The sequence below is a fragment of the Eumetopias jubatus genome, unplaced genomic scaffold (genome assembly GCF_037043125.1).
Source record: "Eumetopias jubatus isolate StellerSeaLion01/CBP00866 unplaced genomic scaffold, mEumJub1_p1.0 scaffold_6, whole genome shotgun sequence".
NCBI classification, from domain to species: domain Eukaryota; kingdom Metazoa; phylum Chordata; class Mammalia; order Carnivora; family Otariidae; genus Eumetopias; species Eumetopias jubatus.
Genome location: NW_028274812.1, coordinates 2,645,055 through 2,669,593, shown reverse-complemented (window position 1 = coordinate 2,669,593; position 24,539 = coordinate 2,645,055). Strand labels below are relative to the sequence as shown.

Sequence of the window (24,539 nt, the reverse complement as noted above, 5' to 3'; positions counted from 1 at the left end):
AAGCAGGACAGGGCGTCCCTTTCAACCTGTGCGAACACGTCTAACGTTCACAGCACACAATTTATTTATGCGTGCGATGTAATCCAATTTTAATGACGAGGCACCGCAGTGCGGCGTGGCCACTCTCCCCGCCGCCCTCGAAACTCGCCGTCAGCAGAGGCCAGCCACGGCCACACGGCCCCGCCCCAGCCGCAGGCCACGCCCCCCTCGGGCCCGGGGGCCGCGCCCCTCTGCGTTTCCCCTCGGCCCCGCCCCCGACGCCGGGGCGGGCTTCGCGCCGGGGCGGGGGGCGTGGTCTCGGCCGCGTCGCCGCGCGGCGTGCGGAATCTGCGGCGGCCGTTGGCCGTTGGCGCGGCTTGGGCGGTTGTCTTGGAGAAGCAAGATGGCGGCGGCGGCGGCGGCCGCGGTGGTGCCGGAGGAGGACACGGAGCTGCGAGACCTGCTGGTGCAGACTCTGGAGAACAGCGGGGTCCTGAACCGCATCAAGGTGGAGCGGGCCGGGTCGGGCCGCGGGGACGCCGGCTGCGCCCGCGGGCCGCAGGGCCCGTGCGGGCGGCGGGCGTCACAAAGGGTCGCGCGGGGCCGCCGCTGGGCCGCGGGCGGGGGCGGCTCCCTGCGGGGCCGGGCCGGGCCGCGGGGGGCGGGCCGCGCGGAGGCCGAGGGTGCGCCCCGGGCGTGCGGGGCGGGAGGTCGGCGCGCGCCGCCGCTGCCGGCGGGGGCTGGCGTGGCGTCGCGGACGCGACAGCGGGGCCGAGCCGCGGGGTGGGCGCTGGGACCGGGCGGGGGGGCGGGGGGCGCTGCGCGGGAGGGCGCCTCGCGGTGCGCGCTGGCCTCTCCGCACCTGCCCACTAGGCGTTGCGGTCTCGTTCGTTTTCGCTTTGGGGCTTTTAGGTGGTGGGGATGGTGCCGGTGGAACTTACGTCGTGTGCACTTCTTGTCGCGAAAATGGCCTTGAAACAGTTTCTGTTCCTTTGCCCCTTTTCTTAAAAAAAGGCTGAACTCCGAGCAGCTGTGTTTTTAGCACTAGAAGAGCAAGAAAAAGTAGAGGTATGAAATCGACAAATTTTAACATTACCGTATTCGTTTATTTTAATTTCTAATCACTTAGACGTTATTCTAAAATGCTACGTACGTTAGGGTGTAGCCAAGGATGAGTTTGAACTACTAAGGATTACATTTTTTTTTTTTTTTTTTACTACTGGGAGAGAGGCAACCTTACTCTCTTTTTGTCTATATTTAGAATTTTGGAGTAGTCTAAAGAAAGTCAAGGTACAGTAGTAACCCTGGGGCCAGTAGTAAATCTTTGGTGGTGCAGATGCCTTTCCATAAGGGAAATCTGAAAAACAAGGTCAGAGGAGCTCGGTGAAGAGAGGGTTCCATTGTCAGTGAGTTTGCTGCAGGCTCCTGCAGAACCTTCGATATGTCAGTCTATATTGCGAATGCCCACAGGTGGCGAGAACATAGTACGTCACTTTTCTCAACTATCTGACCACCCCGTTATTTTAAAATCACGTGCTCTTTGTCACTGTCAAAAGTCCAACCACTTCTCGATAGAAGTGCATTTACTTTTTTTTCTCTACCTCAAGTCTTCCCACCACTCTGAATAAATATCCTGGAACTTGTCGGCAAGAATTACTCCATAATCAGGGTCTTCACCTTGCTCCTGTGACAAATCCGTCTAATCTCCTCCTCACTTTTTTGACTTAGGGGTCTGCACCTCTTTAACTTCATGAAGTGCTTCAATTCTTGGCTCTTCTCTGTTTGTCCAGGTGTCAGTCTTCTCTCGGCTGCCCTCTGTTCTTCACTTGTCTGGACCCTATGGTCCATGTTTAAGAAACCCCAGCTTCCTTGCCTTCCAGCCGTACTTGCTCTGGGAAAAACTGCAAACGTCGTTTAATTGAGCAGACCAACTCCCCTGCCTGCTCTTGCCGTGTCCGCGCCAGAGCAGTCACCCAGCACTGGATTGCTGCCCAGACTAGCTGGCGGGTAACACGCCTCAGCGAGGGTCTGAGCAGGCCGTGAGTCCTCTTCACGCACAACTCTCACTTCGCTGGGCTCTCTAGCCTTCTGCCTCTCCTGTCTGCTGACTCGCGGCAGCTGGCCTATAGGGGCATCAGGTCCTGTCCTGCGGTGTCTTCCCCTGCAGATCTGTCGCTCAGCTCAGAAAAAGCTGCCCTGCATCTGTATGTATCTGTACCTCTTCCTTCCTGCTTTGGTGGAGGATTCTCTGTCTTGTCCAAGAATAGTCACTTTCTCTGGGTTTTGCCTTCCAGGTACTCTCAGCTCCTCAACCACTTGCTGTGTCTTTGGCCTCTCCCTTGCTGTTGGTTCTTCTCTTGAGCATAGAAACGTGTTTGTATCTCTCTCAAGGAGAAAACTGTTTTCCTTAACTCATGTTCTTTTAATACCACTCAGTTTTTTCCCCTCACAGTTGAATTTTGAAAGAGTGTGTATGTCTTATTTCGTATGTTCCAGGCACCCTTTAATACGTTAACATCTTAAATCCACTTAAATTCGCCTTAAATCTACTACATCTAAGGACTTCCCTTTGCTGGGGTCAGGAAGAATCTCCTTATTGAGTGTATTTTAGTTCTTACCTGTATGTAGTTCTTAACTTAGTTGTTCTTTGTGGCATTTGACATTCTTAATTCCTCCCTTCCTTCCTTTCTGAAAATCTCCCTTGATTTTGGGGACTTTGTTCTCTTTCTTCCTTTTGAGCACTCCTTGGTTTCTTTAGCGTGATCTTTTTCCTCTACACCTGACTTAAATCCTTGGTGTATTTTCCGGTAGCTCTCATTCTGTGCTCTCTCCCTGGATGACCTTAATTATACCAGTAACTTGAGCCCTGTATCCTTGATCCGTATTGTGAGCCTCAGACCCATATGTGACCCTGCCTGCTGGACTGATCTTGCTTATGGGGACTGCTTTTGATCCAAGCAAGAAATCGGACGGTTGCCTGGACCTTGCTGCTCCTCTCCGCATCCAGTCGCCTGCCTGGTTCTGTCCGGCAGCTCTGTAGCTGGGATGTCCAAGGGGGTTCTCTGCTGCCCCCTCTTACTCTGTGCTGAGCTGCGTCTTTTGCAGGTTGCTCTGCCTCTTTCTTCTCTCCAGTCTCCCTTTTGCTGGTGTCCCTCACCATCTTCCCAAAGTCCTTTTTCTGCAGTGCTCCTAGTTTGGCCGTTTATAATACACATCTGCTCTTGTTTCTCCATTTTCTTTAAATATTTCAGTTGACTCAGTGTCTTAAAATTTCCTAGACCAACCTACAGGACCTTTGTGATCTTTCTCTTCCTTGTCTTTTTTGGGTTTTTTAAAAACAACTTTATTGCAATTGACCTGCAGTAAACTCGATTATACTTAAATGTACGGTGTGTTACATTTCAGCACATTTACGCAACCTTGGAACAGTCGATAAGGCACATATCCTTGGCCCTTGAAAGCTTCTTCAAGCCCCTTTGTACCACCCTCCCCCACCACACACCCCAGGGCCACCCACGTATTTAAGAGCCATACACGTGGGATCCTGCCGCACAGATCCTGCCGCACAGACGCTCTTTCCTTCTTTGATCTGGCTGCATTCATTCGGCATAATGCATTTGAGATTTGTTCATATTGTCCTTTGTATTAATAGTTCATTCTGCCTTTCCCTGGCAGTGTAGTGTCTTTTGTATGGATATGTGACAGTTTGTTTAGTCATTCATCTGTTGATGAGCATTTGTCTTGTTTCCAGTTTTCTAGTATAAATAGGGCTTCTGTGAACATTCAAGTACATGTCTTTGCTTGGATCTCTGCTTTTATTTTGAGAAAATGCCTACAGATGGGTCATATGGTAGGGGTACTAACTTTTTAAAACTTTACAAACTACCTTCCAAAGTGATTGCACCATTTATTATCCCATCAGCAGAATATGAGACTGTCATTACACCTATAATTCATTCAGTCTGCTTAAAGAAGCTTGAGTGAGCTAGAAGTGTTTTTTCTGTATTTATTCAAATAGACATCTAATGGCAAAAATAAGTTGGCCTATGCACTACGCAAAATCATGTCACATACTGCTGATGAGCTGCAAATAACAAGTGTGTAATTTGAGTCCTTGCTCACAGAAGCATGCTATAAATGGTAGATACCTATGATGACAAAATGTCAACATGTATTTAGAATAATAAACAGTTGTTTTTGTAAGTAAATGTATTGCCATTTCACATGAGTATCTGAAGATTTAGCTTCTAAAGTAGTTTAATAAACAATTTGTGGCATATTTAAAAATTAAAAACAAATACAAGTTTTCATGTGTGGTTTCATTTTATTAGCTTTGAGATATTAAATGGCATGAAAGAATTCCTGTAGTAATCAATAGTTGTGGAGTGGGTTTAACCATAATTTTATGAGTGACCATATTTTACTTCCAGCTCTGCCAAAAAAACTTTAAACCACATTTTGTAGTTGTTTTTAGGATAAATGCATGACATAATATTTCATTTTTTAACAGAACAAAACTCCTCTAGTCAATGAGAGCCTGAGAAAGTTTTTAAATACGAAAGATGGTAAGATGTTCAGTTTGTTCTTGTTTATTTTGTCTGTCTGAATTTTCAAATGTTGACTATTTAGGAGAGATGAGGAGTTTCAGATTTTTTTTTTAAGATTTTATTTATTTGAGAGAGCGAGCACATGAGGAGGGGTGGGGGGGACAAGGGAGAGGGAGAAGCATACTCCCCTCCCTGAGCAGGGAGCCTGACCCAGGGCTCGATTCCGGGACCCTGAGATCATGACCTGGAGCCAAAGGCAGACACTTAACCAACTGAGCCACCCAGGCGCCTCAAGGAGTTTCAGATATTCTTTGAAGTCTGTGATTCTTACAGGTTCTCATTTTAAAAATCGTATTTTAGTGTACATCTGTTAAGCTGTTTTGAATATTCTTGGTCATGGGAAATTGTTGGTTAAAACCAATTTTACATAAGAAGCAGAATATTCTAATCCATTTATGAAATGTCATGTTGTTTTATTAATAGTGAGTTTCAAACTGATGATCCTAATGAAAACACGAGACTGAGATTTTCATTACTGGTGTTCTTCAAAGATAAATTTATAATTTAAATTTAGAAACCTCTTTTCTTCAGTTAATTAATCTTACTCCGTGGTGTTAGTGAAGGGGCTTCAGGGCTCTCGCAGGTGTGCTCACCGCCTCTCACGTTTCGCAGGCCGGCTGGTGGCTAGTCTTGTTGCAGAGTTTCTCCAGTTTTTCAATCTTGACTTCACTTTGGCCGTTTTTCAGCCTGAAACCAGCACAGTAAGAGTCATGAATTTTTTACATCTATCCTTTGAAACCATCCTTGGTACAAATGAGTTCATTATAACCTGAAACTTAACATTTGATGCTTTATAGGGTCTTGCATATAGATTATTTTTTGTAGTTGATTATCTTTTTCTTAAAAGCCATCTGAGCTGTAGATAGCTGGTACCCATGCTGCTTCGTAGAACTTTGAAAGGAGTGTTTTGTAGAATTAATTTGTTCTGATGTCAGATACATCCATTTTTGGATGTAGAGACATGGTTAAAAGAAGTATATAATTTTTTTAAACGGGCATTTTATTCATTAGAAAAATGATCTCTCTGTGTTTAGAGATATCTTTAAGTCCCCAAAATATTTTTCTTTAATCTCTGCAAATAATCTGCATACTTCTGTGCATTTATACCTGACTTGTTATATCTTACCTCTTCTCTAGTTTCAAGGTCTTGAAGGTCGAGAGAATTTAGCCCGAGATCTAGGTATTATTGAAGCAGAAGGTACTGTGGGTGGACCTTTATTATTAGAAGTGATCAGACGTTGTCAACAGAAAGAAAAAGGGCCAACCAATGGGGAGGTAAGTATAACTCTAGCCTCTGTTATCTTTTTCCATTTTAACTATTGGCTACTCAGTGTAGCCACGCAGAGTTTTGCATACATAGTGAATCAGAGTTTAAATGGAAAGAAGCTATTCCTTAAAAACAAAACAAAACACAGTCAGATCATATAAACGCACATTTTGATGAAAATTGGACATGTGGCAGCTGAGTCTGGTGCCGCGCTTGTTCTGCAGATGGGCACCTGGGCGTCAGGGTCAGGGGTCCGGCTGTGTGGAACCGGCCGCCGCTCCTCCACTGATTGGCCGGCTTCAGACGTGGAGGGCCCTCCCCGGCTCCCCCTGTGCAGCATGGGGAGAGGGGGCCGCCTCGCGGCCATTATGAGGCCTGAGGCACGGGTTGGTGCTTGTCAAGTGCAGAGAACATTCGTTAGTCGTAGTCTTGTTACCATTTTAAACAGAACAGGGTTGAATTAGAGGCTACTTAATAATTTTTTGAACTTAAGGCTTTTTAAAAGCTGTTTAAGCTGTTGATTGTGCTTAGTTTCTAAACATTTTCAAACTTCTGTTTTCTTGATTAGCTACTGCTTTTCTTACTCCTTTTTAGAGATCTGCTAATGAGATTAAGTCTGATTCCTAGTTACTAGTTACAAATGTTAGTTTTACATAGAGATACCGTTTCACAGACATGGACCGTGTGGTAGCTGTCTCAGACACCCGGTTAAATGTGTGCTTTTAGTCACTGGTTTATAAGTAAGAATGTGGAGGGGAGTCTCAGAGCACGTTTTCTATTAGAATCTTTGAACATCAGGAGAGCCTGCGTGAGCACCTGTTGCATATAGGGCATAACAAATGGGTGCTTTGAATGAAAAGATAAAACAGACAGTTTCATGAACTAGAAGAATGGAGAGTTATTAAAGATAAAATGTGTTCCCATAAGGAAGTGGACGTGTGAGTGATGGCTTATGATAACGCGGTGTATAGTAAATGGTTAGTACCACACATTTTAGGAGTCAAATCAGTTTTAGTTAAAGGGTTTTTCAAGTGGAAATTTTGTTAAACTCACTCTTAATGTGAGAGTAGAGGAGAGGACTGGGAAGCTGTTCTAAGGCGGCTCTGGGGAGCTGGGGCCAGGAGTGGGGTGCCGCGGCTGGGAGCTGGGGCGGGGCGCTGGGGTGGGGCGCTGGGGTAGGGCGCTGGAGTGGGAAGCAGGGGTGGGGTGTGCTGCAACAGGGGTGGGGCCCCGGGGTGAGAAGGGGGCACTGCAGCGGAAAGCGGGCCATGGCGGGGGCGCTGCAGCCGCTCTTGGGTTCAGCTGTCTGAGGTGCTGGTGGCCCCTGTTCTCTGGTGTGCTCGCCCTTAGCTCACAAGCATGAGCGTGGGCTCTGAGCTGGGGTGCTTGGGGTCATGTCCCAGCTCCGCCATGTCCTGTGTGTGACTCTCTGAAGACACTTAACCTCCACGTGCTTTAGGTTCCTCACTCATGAAATGGGGGTGATGGAAGTAGCAGCCTTGCTGGTGGTGGTGAGAGCTGAGGGGGGTCCGGGCGGCTTCGGCAGCCGTGCTTCGCGAGTAGGCGTCTGCGGGCGTGTGCCTGCATCATCATCGTGTGCCGTTTTGTTCTTGTTACTGTTTGATGACTCCCTCTGTCCAGCTCAGTCCTTTCCCCAGCGTGAAGCCAGAATCTCCAGCTCTTCCCCACACATACCCCTTGTTTAACTTGCGAACACGTTTGAATCCTGTGTGAAAAAACAGACTTCGCTCTAACAAAGCGGAAGTCGCAAAAGGTGAAAAATATGTGTCCTCGCAGATAACCACCCAGTTCCAGTTCTTGCTCCAGATTTCTCTGTTTGTGTTGATTGTGCTCCTGGGACTCCTCGGTTTCAATGCAAGGAGCTGCCTTTCTGTGCCCTCGGTTCGGTCCTTCTGTCAGGAAGGAGTCTCTCTCCCGCCTGTACCAGCAGCACGCGTGGAAGGAAGAAAGCTTAATTACTGGAAAACTCTGTTTGCTGCTAAACAGGGCGTCTACCTCAAACTGAGACCCAGTCAGAGATTTCTTGTCTAGTTGGGTGGATTTGAAAACGAAAACTCAATAAATATATTCTTTATATGTCTTTCAGACTGGTGGATCCGAAGCCTCCCCAGTCAGCTTACCCTGTTTTAGAGCTGGGTTTCTGTCAGACGAACACAGGAGAAGATTTTTGTAGCTTCAAGAGGTCATTGTTTTACTTCTTTAAAGTTTGAAACCATTATGAAATACCCACTCTTTGCTACTTTTCTCCTCTTCATATTGGGATATGTCATTTTAATTGGTTGTGTGTATATGTATACACACATAAATCAGTGGTCAAATTCATACTTAAAATAGGGAACTCACAGGTGTCCAATTTGGCTTTTCCATCTTCACTAGTGTTTATAACTTTGAGAAGAAACCTGTCTTTAGGTTTTATTAACCTTTGACTTCTGATGCTGGGGAAGAAAACCAGCTGTGGATTCAGCCCACTGGACTCAGTGATGCTTTTACCAACAGTGCGTTTTCAAACCCCCTTAAGAATCAGCTTGCTATGCCCCACGTCCTTGACCATGACTTTGAGTTGATTTTGCAGGGTGTGGGGTGTCCCCTAGCGTGGAGAGTCACAGCGCTTGGTTGTTGGCTGCGCTGCCCCGGGTGAGCCCCTCCCTCCCCGCGAGCACCTTGCAGTCGCTCCAGTCCTGCTCCCCAGCACAGGCCTGCGGGCACTGTCCACAATCGGTCTGCATCCCTCGTGCTTGTTGACTTCATTTTAAGGTTCAGCCCTTTATCTATTCCTTTCCACTTTAAAAATTGAAATCACTGTGTAATGGCAACTAGATAGTTTACAGATTCCTCAGCCTTGACGTTAAGATCCTGTGTGATACGCTGCCTACTCATCTTTCTAGCCTTATGCCTTTTTTTGAAATGTGGAACCTTGTGCTTCAGCCAGACTTCTTATACTTGAAAGTGGCTTTTGCTTTCTTGCCTTTTCCTCATCTGCTCTCCACCTGAAACAGTGCGTCATCCCCATACCCAGCTGTGGAATGTTGTCATTCACGGTCTCTCTCTTCCACTCTGCCTTCTGGGATGTTTCTTCTTGTTTTTCCCCTCTTTCTGCTGGCAGCTGTTGTAACTGAGTGCCTGGCGCTGCGTGGGTGTGGCAGCCCCCTGTGGTTGCCCATCCATCCCCACGTCTTCCCTTGGCTGGGGACAAGGGGCTTGGGCTCACCTTTGTATCCTTTGCAGGGTCCAACCCAACAGGGATTCTTCTTCTTCTTCTTTTTTTTTTTTTTTAAGATTTATTTATTTTAGAGAAAGCGCACATGGTGGGGAGGGGCAGAGGGAGAAAGAATCTGAAGCAGACTCTCGGCTGAGTGCAGAGCCCCGAGAAGGGGCTAGATCCCATGACCCTGAGATCATGACCTGAGCCGAAACCAAGTTAGACGCTCAGCCACCGAGCCACCCAAGTGTCCCCCCAATGGGGATTCTTCACAGATAATGTGTTCAAGGTCAGTGGGAAGCTTTTGCAGACTTTTGTACGGAGGAAGTACTTGTTTGGAAGATGAATTTGTGAGGGTTAGATGGTGAAATTGGGAGAAGTTCAAAGACTGGGAGAAGTGAAATCCACTAGAAGGCAAATTTAGACAGGAATGATTGTGGCAGTAAGTGCAGAAGCAAATGGGCAGATAAAGATTCCCCTTTAAAGGAAGAAGCAAGAGGACTTGGTAAATTAACATTACGGCAGAGGGTTAAGGTCTCAGAGGGTAATATGGGAAGAAGAAAAATTGGCAAAGGTGAAATGAGGTTTTCAGCCTGGGAGAAGATGATGCCATACCAGGAGTCACGCTGCTCGAGGGAGGAGCAGAAGGTGTGATGAGCAGCACATTGTCATACTTAAAGAGCTGTAGTCATCGGTAGGATTTTTAATAGCAAAATAACCAATATTTAATATGCACATAGTGCACAGAGCTGCTAATGATGTAGTGGATGAATTTTAGGTCATTTCCATTCCATTCCATTCACTATGCGTTTAGCATAGCTCTGCGAAGTGACCAGCGGGTGCCCTGAACGTGGTGGTTTCGTGATGCTGCAGTGCCCTGCGGTGGCCATGCGGTGCGGTTCGGTCCCGTGCGGCACGGTCCGGTGCGATGCTGTGCGGTGCGGTGGCCGTGCAGTTTGGTGGCGTGGCCAGACAAGCCCCTGTGCTCTAAGAGATGAGAGAGTGGCATGAGCGTGCAGAGGAGGAAGGGGAGTGTGGTCCTTTGAAGAGGGGGACGTGTCTTTGGAGAGCCGCTGTTTGATGTCCTGGAGACAGAGTGAAGGAGGCAGCGAGTCTGGAGAGGGTGAAAGAGTAGATGTGTGCAAATCACAGGACAGGGCTGGTGCAGACCGCCCGGTGCCGAGCGAGGGCTTCGTCTGGGGCGCCTTGAACCCGCGACTGAGCGGCCTGTTCAAGGTGACTGGGTCAGATACTTAGGTAATTAGAATCTAAGTGTGTTTTGTTTTGTTTTTGTTTGAGTAAAATTGGGGGAAATCTAATAAGAATATTTACATAATTTAGAAAGAGTTAAAAACATCAGTATTGTGTAGTGGTTTTAAATGCTAAAATGCTGTTGAGGCTTAATAGTATATTTATGTTTTATTTTAAACTATGTTTTAATCTCAAACTGTGAAATATTTTAGGGTGCACTAGATCTATCTGATGTACATTCTCCACCAAAGTCACCAGAAGGCAAAGCAAGTGCTCACAGCAGTCCCAGTAAGGTGAGTAGGCCACGGGTGCGAGGACTTCTGCACTCAGACTCCCTGGGGCTCTGCTTTCCTCACCCTCGCCCTCTGTGTTCCAGGTTTTGTTTTGTAATGAAAGTGCTGTGTAGTTTCTTGAAATTGCTTTTCTCCCTTAATGAAGCATATATTTATAACAGTTATTTCAGTTTGTTGGTAGTGTTTTGAATTTTGTGTCGTAGAAAGGAGTGCACTGCTGAATCACAGAATTATGAGAAATTTGGACTCATTTGGTACTTTGAAAATTTTCTTCCTCAGTTGATAAGAGGATTTACTTTTCATTTATAAATCCCTAGCTTGAGGGTACTAGGTTCCAGACTGTTGTTCCAGAACACTGTGGTGTTGAATATTGTAGATGGATGACCAGTTTAGAATTGTAAATTATAGTGTTTTTTTTTTATATTAATGAGCTATTTTGAGGATTTTTAAGAAAATACGTGTGCCCTGGGGGTGTGTGTGTGTGTGTGTGTGTGTGTGTGTGTGTGTGTGGTTTATGGGTTGTTAAAGTGAAGGCACATTGATTGCCGGGATCTGGCATACTGGAGAAAAATGCTGAGTGAGCGCTGGAATTTCAAGTCCAGGATCACAGGAACGGGCAGAACACGATTATTAGGGGGTATGTTGTCTTGGGACTGGTTGCAGCGTCCTGTGTGTTGGTAGAAACAACCGGTTGTACACAAGGACGGGTTTGGGCCAGGTTGTGCCGTGACGGTTGCTGTGACTTCCATTTTGCAGGATGAGGGTGAGGCCCTGGAGCGTGATGGTGTTGCACTGACTTGTGGGCACAGTGGTACCTCTTCAATTAGGTGGCTTCCAGAGGGTTTCTCTCTCAGATGCCTGGGCTCAGACACCAATGAGTGCTTCCTGTTGTTTTGCTGCTGCGTCTTTATGGTGTTGCTCCTTTTCATTTTTCTCCATTTGGAAATCAAAGGATTTTGTGTTTTATTTGCAGCGGAGGGAAGAGACCCTCGTGCTGTGTGTAGGTGTCCCTTCTCTCTGAGCTCTAGTTAGCCTTCACTGTGGGGAGGGGTTTCCCTTGATGCTCATGGGAGGCTGTCACCATGGTTACAGAGAGATCAAGGTTGTGAGTCAATGTAAAAAGTCCCTTTAAATGAATTGTCAGATGTAGGAGCCTTGGTAAAAAAGCTTTGCTTTCTGTGAACATGTCTGGCTGTGAAGGGGTTAAAATTAATGCATATTCCACAATATCAGTACCTATAGAATTGAGCTGTTTGGAAGTTCTCTTTTTAGCCAATTATTATTTTGTAAAGCAAATTAGCAACACGAACCTTCTACATGTGGTGTGTCTTCATGATAACAGATTAAAGTCTTTGACGTATTTTCTCTGCACAAATTTTATTTTCAAGATCTAAGAATTATGATGAGAATCTTTTAAGTCAGTTAGGAAACGTTGCCTTAAATATAGAGAAGTGCCAGTAGTTACCAAGGTGGGTTTGGAGAGCAGTAAGCTGTCCTCCAGCCGTCCCCTCGCGCTTGCTGCCTCCTGTCGGCTCCCCGTGCGGCGGGGAGGCCTGTGGGGCAGTGGCCGTGTCCGCAGGGCCGTGGCTGACTCGTGTCAAGAGGAGGCCTCCTGATGGCAGGTGAGCTGCCGGTCCCTGTAGTTCTGAGGATGTGGATTTGGGATTTCAGCACTTTCCCCACCTTTTTCTTGCCAGCTCTCTTGTCTCACCCAGTGGTCTTTGAATCATCTTGGGCTCTCGGGGTACCTCATCAGGCTGCATGCCACGGAGAGCACTTGGGGCTCTGGGGCTGTGGGACGTTGTGGCCAAGCTGAGGGTCCTGCCCGACCCGCAGGGACCCGCTTTGTGTGCTCCCGAGCAAGGCGAGGCCGGGGCCGCTCTTCAGGGAGGCTGCTCTGGAGGCCGGGCCTGGCTTTGCCGCGGAGCGCCCACCGAGGTGTGGTTCTGCACAAGGCTGCCGCGGGGCGGGGGGCGGCGTGGGCCCCAGGCAGTGGGCCCCAGGCACTGCGAGGCACGGTGTTTACGCGCAGGGTCAACCACTGCAGGAGAAGAGAATTAAGGAACGAGAAAAAAAATGTGGGTTTTAGAAAGGAACATAGATTAGGTTTTCCATTCTTAAGAGCTTTTCTTTTTTTTTCTTTTAAAGGTTTTATTTATTTATTTGACAGAGAGAGAGAGAGAGAATAAGGGGGAGCGGCAGGCAGAGGGAGAAGCAGGCTCCCCGCTGAGCAGGGAGGCCGATGCGGGACTCGATCCCAGGACCCTGAGATCAGGACCTGAGCTGAAGGCAGAGGCTTCACTGCCTGAGCCACCCAGGCGCCCCCTTGAGAGCTTTTCTAATAGGAAACTTTATTAGTTTGGTTATGGATTAGTTTCTTTGTAAAGATTTATACGTTTTGGTAAAATGTCATTTCATTCTCATGCTCAGATACCGAGGTATAAAGGACAAGGTAAGAAGAAGACAAGCGGGCGGAAGCCTGGCGCCAAGGTAACACGCGTGAGGGCGGGGGGCGGCCTCTGCGGCAGGCCGCCGGCTCTGCGGCTCCTAGCGGCACGGGGTCCCTGTCGGCCCGGGGCTCCGTCTTCTGTGCCGGTGTCGCTGTCCTCCAGCTGTAATCAGAATATGATCAAGTCATGGGGCGGAAAACAAAAAGTAATTTGACTTTCCGATTTTTATCCAGGTGAAAATCATACTGTTGGATTTTAAAAATGTGCTGTCAGTTTTACTTTTGAGAATTCCTTGTTTTGTTGGCAATAAAGTTGAAAATATTTTCCTTTTGAATGGATGGTCATATACATATTCTTAACGTTATGATTTTTATCTGAGGTAAATAGAGTATCAAACTACTTTTTGGGTAAGTGTCAGTTGGTAAATTAAAGGCTAAACTTAGTTTCCTTCAAGACATTTTTTTTTTGTGTTGAGCCTTCGGCAGTGTCTCAGACCATCGCACATCGGTTAGCCCTCCCCGGAAGCCCTGGCTCACGGGAGACCCGTGGGGACACGCAGGGCCGGGCGAGCTGAATCTGCAGTGATGGGGCCTTGGCTGGTTTTTTTTCCCTCCCCAAATCATGACAGAAATCGACTAAGCCAGTAGATGAGCTGGTTTTAAAATTTAAGTATTACAGGTCTTAGAAGCACCACTCGTCAGTATACGTCTCGCATTTGTTCAGAATAAGATACTTAAGATATGTAATTTTTAGTGCTGTAAGAATCTTCAGTTCTTGTTGAACCTTAGGTTATGTATAGATTATTGAAGTTCTTCAAAATTAAAGGGTTTTTAAAAATTGTATCTGCTGTCTTAGCGGGCTTTGGTTGTAGTGGTTTCACTGGTAGATTCCCATTATTCTATTTGTGACATTATTTTTATGTGTTACTACACGAGAAGACAATTTAGAGCATTAATTAGCAAGTATGTGTGACCAGTTACCTGGTGGGAGTTGCTGTGTGAAGGGCTGCGGTCACAGATTCATTGTGGGCCCCACTGCGGCAGGTGACAGTCTAATTGGAGAGGTGAGACCCACCTTAAGAAAGATGACTAAGAAAATAAAACAGCATATTTTTAAAGATACTTTTAATCAATTTCTTGGACTTTTTGAGAAAGTTAAAAGCATATTTCCCATAGTATTAAGTTTTTATCATTTATTGGTTAAAACATTTTGAAGTCTATACATTGTCTAAATCAAAGCACATTAAAAGACGAATTTTCACTTTTCACTTCTCACCACGCAGCCGTGGTGCCTCAGCAGATCGCCAGCTCTGCAGCGGGCAGGCCTCGTGGGCTCCCCTGACCTCGGGGGTGACTGAGGAATCCAGAAGAGCCCCTGCCCGGCAATTGTGGGCTCTCTGGCCCCTTTTATTTCATTTTTTGTATTCTTGACCCAAGATACTTAGTCACTTTGAAACCTTTTTTTCCCCTCTACTTCCTTGATTTTTTTTCTGAATTGCCTTTCTAAGTCTGTATTATACCCAACATTGCCTGTTTTCCAGCCTGGCAGGTGAGCCCGTGGCTCTTCATTCCTCAGCCTTTCTTCTTTGCCTCATGCATGCAGTAGGTTTGCAGATCCTTAATATCCTAACATTCTTAACATCTTAATATTTGAATGCCAAGCTGCATGTGGTCACTGAGGTACGCAGCAAGGCTCCCGGGGGAGCTAGGTGGCATTTCCCAGTTGTGCAGAGCTCTAAGTGGTAGTAACCCTGCCCGCCATGAGCCAGGTGAAGGGACCATGAGCGGGGCAGCAGGAGAGCCCAGGACATTGAACAAGAACTGTTGATGTGTCTTGTTACTTCTTTTGCATACAGGAAGGCACAGTATTAATGGCTCATTCAGAGATCCTTGACGACTTTCAGAGAAGTTATATTCATATTAGAAATGAACTTTAAAGATCATTCGTATATGTATATATACATGTGCGTGTGTGTGTGTGTGTGTGTGTAAATAATTGATTTGTACTTGCTGTTATAAACCTGTCAAAGTGCAGAGCAAAATATAGGGCTTTTGAAGGAATTTAAGTTGGGTGCAAATAAAAGTTTTTGTTACTGTTGTGAGACAGTAAAGGATGGATGGGAGAATTGGAATACTCGGTGGAGAAGTATTTGGTGGGAGGGCGTCTATTTAAACATTCCACGTCTATATTAATACTTACTTCCAAGGAATCTTCTGTAATAGTCTATTTCAGTGTAAACCCTTTTGTTCTACCAAACGTGGTGCTAGTTGTCTGAGGAAAAAAAATGCATATCAAAAATGATAACACTTTTGGTAGGTTCTACTAATTTAGGTTTGTTATTTAAGATGTTAGATGTTTTTTGTTTGTAATATTTAGATTAAGATGCTTTTCATCACTGCATTAAGTAATAGGAAAGGTCATCCTTTTTGTAATCAGTTCTCAGGTGTTTTAAAACTAGTGTGTGTTGAGGTATTTTTTGCTTCAAGTTCCTCTAAAAGGACTTTTTAAATTTGTTATTCCTTGTTTTCAAAATTCTGGGGTAAGCTGATTAAGGGCAGTGATGACGACCACAATGTACGTATGTTTGGGGGTGGGAGGGCAGGCATATTTGTGGGTCTCTTCAGTCTAGACAGGACTTTCTAGGCAAACCAAGCACTGTCATTCCCTTACACACACATGCACGCTCTCTCTCTCTCCGGGATGGATGAACACACTTGGGTGAACAGCATTCCCAACCCTTTGCCCTCGTGCCTGGCTGCCTGGCCAGCTCCGCGTTTCCGGCTGCTTCAGATCTGAGACTGGGCAGCGGGCATTCTGCGCTGGCCCCCAGGCTGCTGGCTGGATTGGGTGATGGAGCGGAGCATCTGTGCAGAGGGTCATTTTCAAGTCCTGTGTCAGAGCCAGAGATACGATGCATCTACAGGAATTACAGGTAGTCTATAGAGCATATAGACAGAGGTTTTCTAGAAACACTGAGTTTTTAGAGGAGTTTAAATGTTTGTTTTCTGGTTCTAGAATCCTATAGTGTTTATGTTCTAGGTGAATAAGTTTTAAATATATGTGTGTTACAGCTGTGGTAGAATTGTTTAAATCATGGGCCAAGAACCCGCCTTTGGTGGGGTGGGAGAGGAGAGCTGGGGCCTTGAGGTGTGGGTGGGGAGGGGAATTAATACCCATGCATTTTTTAAATACTTTTGCAAAACTGGGGTATTTCTTTAGCTTTGATGTTTCTCTGTTATGAGCTTGGAAAAACACATTTATTTTTTTTTTTTAGGTTCTTAAGATGCTCTAGCGATAATTCATGTTTTGGCTCCTGGGAAATTTGTAGTTGTTTTCACTGTGAAACTTCTTTCTCTGTGAGGCTCGTTTTCTGTTAGTTGTTTTCACTGTGAAACTTCTTTCTCTGTGAGGCTCGTTTTCTGTTAATCTAGAAATGACTGAAATCCAGATGTGTAAGTGTACTTGTAGACCATTAAGTATATCCTCAGACTTTCTTACAACTTCACAGTAATTCACAGTGAAGTTTTAGTCTTGAGATTGGTCCAAGGGAATGTAACGACTGCTGTTCAGTAGGTCTCTCGGTTTTCCGAAAAGACAAACTTGATTATAGGTTTTAGTTATTTTATTTATTTTATTTTAGTTTTAGTTATTTATTATAAACACCTATACGTAGGGCTGCCGTGAGAAGGTACACAACCTTGGTGACTTAAAACAGCAGACATTTAGTGTCTCGCGGTTCTGGAGGCTGCAGGTTTGAAATCAGGGTAACTGCGCAGCAGGCTCCCCCTGCGGGCCGGGACTAGAGTCTCTTGCTGGCGGTCCCAGGCCTTCCTTGCCTTGTAGACCCATCACCCCATCCCCGCCGTCCTCTCTTGTTGGGTACCGGGCACAGTGGATTAGGGGCCTGCCTCCTGCAGCGTGACCCATCGTAACTAGTTACATCTGTCACGACCCTATTTGTAAGTGAGGGCCCGCTCTGAAGTACGGGAGTTAGGGCTTCATCTGTTCCAGGAGACACCGTTGAACCCGTAACTGCTAAGGCCTGTGAGGCTATCCAGGGAATGAATTCCAAGGCAAGTCTTTGTCTTATACACATAAACATTAGTTACTTGCCTTCCTACCATCGAGATGTGGATAAACTGGAGCTAAGTTCAGGAGGAATCTAAATAGTTAAAATTAAGCACTGTTTGAAACAAAGGTGTGTAACAAAAATCCCCAGACAATGCCTTAAAACTTAAGGTTTTTTAAACAGATCCCAGGGTTTATGTCATGACTTGATTTCTTGTTGCCCAAAAGATTTGGATTTCCTGCATGGAAATTGCTCTTAAAGTTCTGTAGTACTTGCGTGTTAATTTACAGATGTTACGATAAATCTTTCTCTTGGTGTGAATTTTTTTCTAACCTAAAAGTGATTTGGAATTCAGTTTAGTGAATTCCTTAGTAACCCAACTGAGTAACGGTCTTATTGGTAAATAGGTAGCCATGGTTAAAATGACACGTATTTCTATGTGGTTTAGAAATGGATTTTGAGAACAGTTCCGAAACAGATCAAGTGTTTTTAAATTTTACTCCCTAGAACTATAGTTTTAAAGCAAACTGATTATGATTTTTAAAAATATATATTGTGCTGAACATCAGAGTGTGCTTGTCCATGAAACTTGTCTTCCTCAAACTAGTCTTTGTTCCTATAGCAGGGGTATTGCTGAATGCAGTCAAAAACTAGTCATGGGTAGATGTTAGTTACTAAATTTAGATCTTCATTTGGACTTAAGTTATGTTGGTAATGTGTGAATTCATGTTGGAATAAGTGTGGTTTTTTTCTAAAGTTGCTTTACATGTACATTACGTTCCATTTTATTTCACACCAGTCCTCAATTTTCTCAGAAGTGTTTTGATGGAGAGCATAGATCTCTCAGGATCTATAATTGTAAATGGGTTTAAATCACAGGACTTGGTATTTATTTCCAAATGCATATGTCTTTGAAAATCTATAAATCATAAATTACAGTGGCCATGAATCTAAGGAATATGTAAGTGGGTAGTTCTTCTCTGTATTTGATCATACCAGGAAAATTTCAAGAAAGTTGTTAAAATGTTTCTGCCCTTGGAAAATATCCTGTGTTGTCTAAAGGATGATAACTTGGTGTTTATTTTTCCAGACATGTCTTTTACGATAATTAATTTCTGTACAAGGCCCTACAAGTTGTATAGCATATGTCTTGCCTGCTATCGACTAATGCTGGCCTCTACCTGTTGTAAACGTGTAAACGTGCATCTTCATGCACACACGCTCCATTCTGTCTCTACGCATACTGAAAAGGCAGTCCTCCTCAGGGAGTGTCTTCTCCAGAAACTTCTCCCCAGCTGCACACGCCTTCTTTCTTAGCTCCCAGCAGTAGCCAGGTTTGGAAGAGCCTGGTCTGGTTGAATTCTTGGGGACACTCACGCCTGCAAACAATCAGTTCCTTAGGATCGTGTGGTTAGTCGTAGAGGATGGCCGGCCTGCCCCCTGCACCGCTCAGGAGAGTCTTCTCTTGCACACCACAGGCCTTGTACACAGCACGGCCCTCTTCGGTGTGCAAGGCTGAATCTTGGGAAATTGTCCGTTTTAACCCACAGAAGCTCTATTTTCATACGACTCAACTGAATAGCATGACATAAGTGTTACGAGCTAAGCTCTGGAATCAGACTTCCGTATTGACCTGACCCTTTCACTTTCTGGGGACCTTGGCACGTGACTGGAATGTCCTCATGCCGCCTCTTCGTATCTACAGAGAAACCAGAACCTGCTCCTCCCACACCGTAGGCTGCTTTTGAGAGTGAGAAGGACGTAACCTGTGGGAAGACCGGAAGGCTCTTCAGAAATGTCAGCTCCCTCTGTTGTGACAAGCATGGTTGTTTGTGTTTGCTCTTATTTTTCTTATTGGCATAGACAGTCTGACCAAGCATGGAGTAAAAAGGCCTTGTGCAACAAGAAATGCACTGGGCTGTTCTATGCCAGCATCACCAGATCAGCGGGATGGGTGTAAAAATGCTTTGAATATTTTGTATGATTCAAGGTGCCCGGAGACCTCCATGGCGCGGGTCCCTGGGCACAAGAGGAAGTTATCTGAGAGTCTGAATTCAGACCCGCGCTTTCAGTAGCCAGTCTGCCTTCGGACGACAGTGGGAAAGGCGACATCTTTCACCCTGACACCTGTCGCTTTCGCCCTGGGTCGCTTTAGTACTTGGTTCATGTATGTGAACTACTCTTCCTCCATTACTAGTAATGCCTTCTCTTTTATGCAAGTTGGAAATTTACTCATTTTTAAGATAATTTTCGAAGGAGTGATGTGCACTTAAGAGGAAATGCAGAAGTTGTTTATAAATGGAATAGGTAAAGATATTTCCATTTAGGGCAGGAGACAAAGAATGGCATAAACACATCATTGTGGACATTTTCTCCTTCAGAAGTTGGCCATGCTATGAACTGGGGGTGAACTGTTAGGTCCTGGAGTTACTCTCCCCCTCATGCACTTGCACACAGAGACACAGATTTGTGTATGTTCACGTGACATTTTGCTATTTAAAATAGCTTATTAATGTTTTATTTCACCAAAGAGACCTCTTCTCTTTCCCTTTTTTTTTCTTTTCTAGAAGGCCAGTAATGATGCTAGTCAGAGTGACACGAGTGTCTCCTCGTCAGAACCAAAGAGCAAAAGCGGTCTCCATTTGCTGGCCCACGAAACAAAAATTGGATCTTTCTTAAGTAACAAAAGTCTAGATGTCAAAGACAAAGCTGGTCTTTGTCCAGATGAAGATGATATGGGAGGGGATTCTTTCTTTGATGATCCCATTCCTAAACCAGAAAAAACTTACGGTTGGTGAGTAAACTCTTTTTGGATTATCAAACTAGGGGCTTAAAAATACAATTTCTAAATATTTTATATTTAAAAAATGAGCTACTAAAGCTTCTGTAATTATTGAATATGTAAGTCTGATTTTCTGTCCTTAAAGCCTTTTATGTTGTAAAATAATTCCAGCTGGTAAAAAGTGTAGATACTCATAATTTCTGTAGGGAATTGTAGACTGTGCCTGTCACGTGCCAGGTGCTGTTTCAGGCACAAGCTGTGCGGTCAGAACACAGGCAGAGCCCCAGCCTTCAGAAGCTTACAGTCCTGTGGACAGAGGCAACTAGAAGTGAGAATCCCCACATGCTGTGTTGGGTGGATGCAGCCAGAGTGACGGGTCGGAGCAGGGGCGGGGGCGGTGAGTGTGTGGAGGTGCGTGCTGTTCTGTTACAGCGTTGGGTCAGGGAGGGCCTCCCTTCGAGGGGCTGGTTGAGCAAAGAGCCCAAGTTTGTGAGAGAGTCAGCCCGGCGGACACCAGATACCGGAGCTCCACGCAGCGCAGGCAGAGGTGAGCGACAGGTCAGAGAACGGCTAGGGGTGGTTGTGGAGACGGACTGGGTCGGGGCAGCGCTGACTCCAGCAGGAGGGGGCTTTACCCTGAGGGGCGCTGGGGGCCCCAGGGACTGAGCAGCGGAGTGACTAGCTCACTGGGCTGCTGGGTCTCCAGCTGGGAAGCTGTCAGGATTCTCCAGGTGAAAAGATGGCAAAAGTGGTGAGAAATAGGTGGTTTGGGGATGTCTTTTGAGGTTCGCTCCAAAAGGATTTGTTGCTAAGTGTTAGAGAATAAAGTGACATCAAGGGAAATTCAGGGTTTTCAGCTGAGTAACCAGAAGGTGGAAAACACCACTGACAGGTGAAGCATGGAGGGCAAGGTTGGGCTGCACAGGTGGGCCAGGTGACAGTCTGGAGCTCACTTCTGATGGGTCAGGTGTGGGAAGGTTGCTAATGCACAGGCGAAGCCGGCTGCAGGGAAGGGGTCTGGGCATGAGGGGAGAGGTGTCCGTGTTTGATCCTGCTGCCGGTGTAGCCTGGGGGTGGTCACCCGGGAAGTGAGTGGCACCTGGAGGTGAGCGAGGGGAGGAGGGAGGAGGAAGAGGGACGGGGACCGAGAGGACCCAGGAGAGGTGTTCTGGAAGGAGGAGGCCAGGGTGAGTCCTTGAGCTAAGTTGTGAAAGCCAGGGCGCACAGCTTGGAGGCAGGGATGGTGGGATTCTGGGCTGGGGGGGGCGGGGGCGGGGCAGGGTATCAAAGGCTTAGAGTGGGTTTAGGAAGGGATGGGGGGAGGATTGTGGGTGGGGAGAGCTGTGAGTTGTGGTGGTCGGGTGCGGAGGAGCGGGGTGGGGAAAAATAGCGGGAAATGGCCGTGTGCGTGTCTGTTGAGAACAGTCCTGCATTAGAGAGGAGATGGAGTGATGTGCAGGGGCTGCTGGGTGCTTGGGGGCACAGGGCACCCCCTTGAGGAGGCTGTCTACTGGAAGGAGGGAGGTGTGAGCGCACCTTGTGGGCAGGTGGGGGCGGTGTGCGGGCAGCAGCCTGGGAAGGTTCCCGCCTGAGGGGGCGTGCACGGCAGGGTTGGAGAGGAGGCCTCAGAGAGGTAGGACGTGGCGGGAGGGGGTGCGCAGGGGGGCAGAGCTCAGGGCTGTTGGGGAGGTCAGCTGGCGGGGCTGTGCGGGACACCTGTGCTGTCCCCTGCCTGCATTGCTGGGCACCAGAAGGGGCTTCTGATAAAAGTCACGGACACTGAAGATGACAAACAGCGATATCATTTGAGAGCTGAGCGGATTTCTCACTGATAACATGCCCCGTGGATTTGTGATGACGCTCAGCCTGCCTCGCCTTGTAGGTATTCTTGATGGTTTTGAGTCCACGTAACGTATAACCTGTCTTTCCCAGCACCCTGTGCTGCATGTACAGTGTCTTCACGTTGTTTATGTCTTAGTGGCAGAACGTAAGCGTGACCTTTAACTATACACTTGTTTCTTGTTAGGAGAAGTGAACCTGGTAAGCAAGCAGGAAGCCTTGCATCACTCTCTGACGCGCCCCCCTTGAAAAGTGGACTCAGCTCCCTTACCGGAGCCCCCTCATTGAAAGACTCTGAAAGTGAGTGCCTGGAAGCCCCCGGGTCTCCGTATTGAAGACACGGACTTGGAGGACTCAGGATGTGTTTTCTCTTAAATGCTACGTGGTCATTGGTTATTGTTTAGGAAGAGCCCATGATTTTACCAGGGGTAGTTCCTGTTCTTTGCTCTTTAATAAGGTTGTGTTTGCCTCATCGTTTGCCTTCTGTTTTTCCTGTGCCATCAAAATACTTTTTTTAGGAAAGTGACTTTTTAGCTGCCTTATATAGTAAACATCTTTAAGTCATTTCTCTCTTGTTGGACATTTAGACTGATTTCAGTAGGATTTAAATTCAGTTCTTAAGAACTTGTTTTCTAGATTCTGTGATACCACGGTAATCATCATGTCAATGTTAAAATATTCGTCCTTTAGCTATTGGATCTGTCATAATTGTTTTTTTTCTACTTTGGATATTGGCATCACTTTCTTTTTCTTTTTTTTTTTTAATTTTATTATGTTATTGTTAGTCACCATACATTACATCATTAGTTTTTGCTGTGGTGATCCACGATCCGTTGTTTGCGTATAACACCCAGTGCTCCACGCAGAACATGCCCTCTTTAATGCCCATCACCAGGCTAACCCATCCCCCCACCCCCCACCCCTCTGGAACCCTCAGTTTGTTTCTCAGAGTCCATCGTCTCTCATGGTTCATCTCCCCCTCCGATTTCCCCCCCTTCATTCTTCCCCTCCTGCTATCTTATTCTTCTTCTTTTTTTTTTTTTTTAACATACAATGTTTGTTTCAGAGGTACAGGTATGTTTGATTTTTTTAAAATATTTTTTCATCATGATGAGTGTATGTTTTAATCCCCATCACCTGTTTCTTAAATTCCACATTCCAGTGAAGTCATATGGTATTTGTCTTTCTTTGACTGACTTCACTCAGTATTATACTCTGTAGCTCTATTTATGTTGTGCAAATGGCGAGATTTCATTCTTTGGGGTATGAATCTAACATGTTTACGTGTAGCAGAGAGGTGGGGTGTCAGGCAGACATGGAATGGCCATACGACTACAGTTTACTTCCTACCCCCTCCCCACACACAGATGGCACCAAGACCAAGGATTCGAAAGCACAGCCTTAAACGTGGAGATATGTGCGTGAATTTCATTTACTAGATCATAGTAAATGTAGATTTCATCGACACCGTGTTCACAGCATAAATGTGAGATTTATTGAGAACATTTCCTAAAAAGCAGATCTTTATTAGGAAATTGTGGTGTGAATTTGCATAATTTTGCAGTATCTATTAACCTTTTTACATCACGCGTTGGGGCGGTAGGATTTGCTGGGCCAGGCGAAGGAGGTGATGGGTGGCTGCTTTTAGCTGTCCGGCAAACTTGCCTCATGTTTGCTAATGCGTCCCATCGGTTTCGCTGTTGTCCTTTCTCCTGGTCTTTGTCACCTGCAGTGGGAGTCTAGCATGTCATGATCACATCACTCTTAACACTGATCAGGGAAGAATGATGTGGACATTGAGCACTTGGGCCTGAGGAAGGAAAACCAGTGAGGTCAGTTGCGTAGATGGAATAGCAATTGAATTAAAGCAATGTTGAGAAGTTCAGAGGAAAGTAAAATCGATGAGAGTAATTAACTCCTACCCGGTGAGGCTTGTTACGGATGGTGACGCCGGATAGTTGGGCCGGAAAGTATTTTGATGGTCAGGTTCCAATAGAGACTACGTGTTTACGTGTGGTTACATGTGACCACGGGCATGCAGTGCATGACGCCAGTGTCATCAGAGCTTGTAATTCTTTCTTGGTGTTTGGTTTGGACGTTTTAGTCGTAACCCCTATGCTGAACAAAAGTGGCACAGTTTAGAGATTGTTGTATTCTCAAAAGTCAATTTATGTGAATATTTTTCCTTCACAGGTAAAAGAGGAAACACAGTTTTGAAAGATCTGAAACTGGTCAATGATAAAATTGGATCACTTGGATTAGGTAACTAGATTTCTAATTTTAGCATTGATTGCCCGAAGGTGATTATTTTTTTAGAATAAAATCTAAATTGAAGTGGCTTAGCCTATAGTGAGCACTTCGTAATTAGATGTTTGGATGGTCTTTGTGAATCCAGGGTTACTCCATGTGCCGGGGGTGGATAAAGCAGCAACCACAACAGACTTTCTTTGTGGAGCTCGGACTCTTGTAGGGAAGATCTGCATCAAACAGGTCCCTACAGATACTTGGGGTTGAGAGTCCATATGCACTGGTGTGAAAATGGATAGTAGGGTGACTTACCCTAGCCTAGGCATTCCGGAAAGGCCTCACCCAGGAAGTGACTTCTCTGCCAAGACCTGATGGGTCAGGGCCAAGGGGAGCAGTTTCAGCTCAGACTGACGACAGTTTGTGCAGAGGCAGTCACTTTTTTTTTAAGATTTATTTGAGAGAGTGCGTGAGTGGTGGGGGGGGTAGAGGGGGAGGGAAAGACTCTCAAGCAGACCCCACTGAGTGCGGAGCCAGA

At 46.1% G+C, this 24,539-nt stretch overlaps 1 protein-coding gene across 4 annotated transcripts in view; it reads left to right on the top strand.

Moving 5' to 3' along the window:
* The first annotated feature begins 318 nt into the window (after nucleotides 1-318).
* CEP43 (centrosomal protein 43) overlaps nucleotides 319-24,539 on the top strand; it is a 30,561-nt gene continuing 6,340 nt past the window's right edge. For 2 of the 4 annotated variants that reach the window (XR_015768283.1, XM_088023798.1), the window contains exons 1-10: nucleotides 319-487; nucleotides 994-1,047; nucleotides 4,490-4,544; nucleotides 5,199-5,287; nucleotides 5,724-5,861; nucleotides 10,537-10,617; nucleotides 13,048-13,107; nucleotides 19,704-19,930; nucleotides 21,945-22,057; nucleotides 23,951-24,019. Coding sequence is in view for 3 of the 4 variants with exons in the window: in XM_088023798.1 (XP_087879924.1) it covers nucleotides 383-487; nucleotides 994-1,047; nucleotides 4,490-4,544; nucleotides 5,199-5,287; nucleotides 5,724-5,861; nucleotides 10,537-10,617; nucleotides 13,048-13,107; nucleotides 19,704-19,930; nucleotides 21,945-22,057; nucleotides 23,951-24,019 (991 nt within the window). In the remaining variant the exon portion in view is untranslated. The remainder of the gene's footprint in view (nucleotides 488-993; nucleotides 1,048-4,489; nucleotides 4,545-5,198; nucleotides 5,288-5,723; nucleotides 5,862-10,536; nucleotides 10,618-13,047; nucleotides 13,108-19,703; nucleotides 19,931-21,944; nucleotides 22,058-23,950; nucleotides 24,020-24,539) is intronic. The other 2 variants (XM_088023799.1, XM_088023800.1) reach the window with 2 other exon arrangements.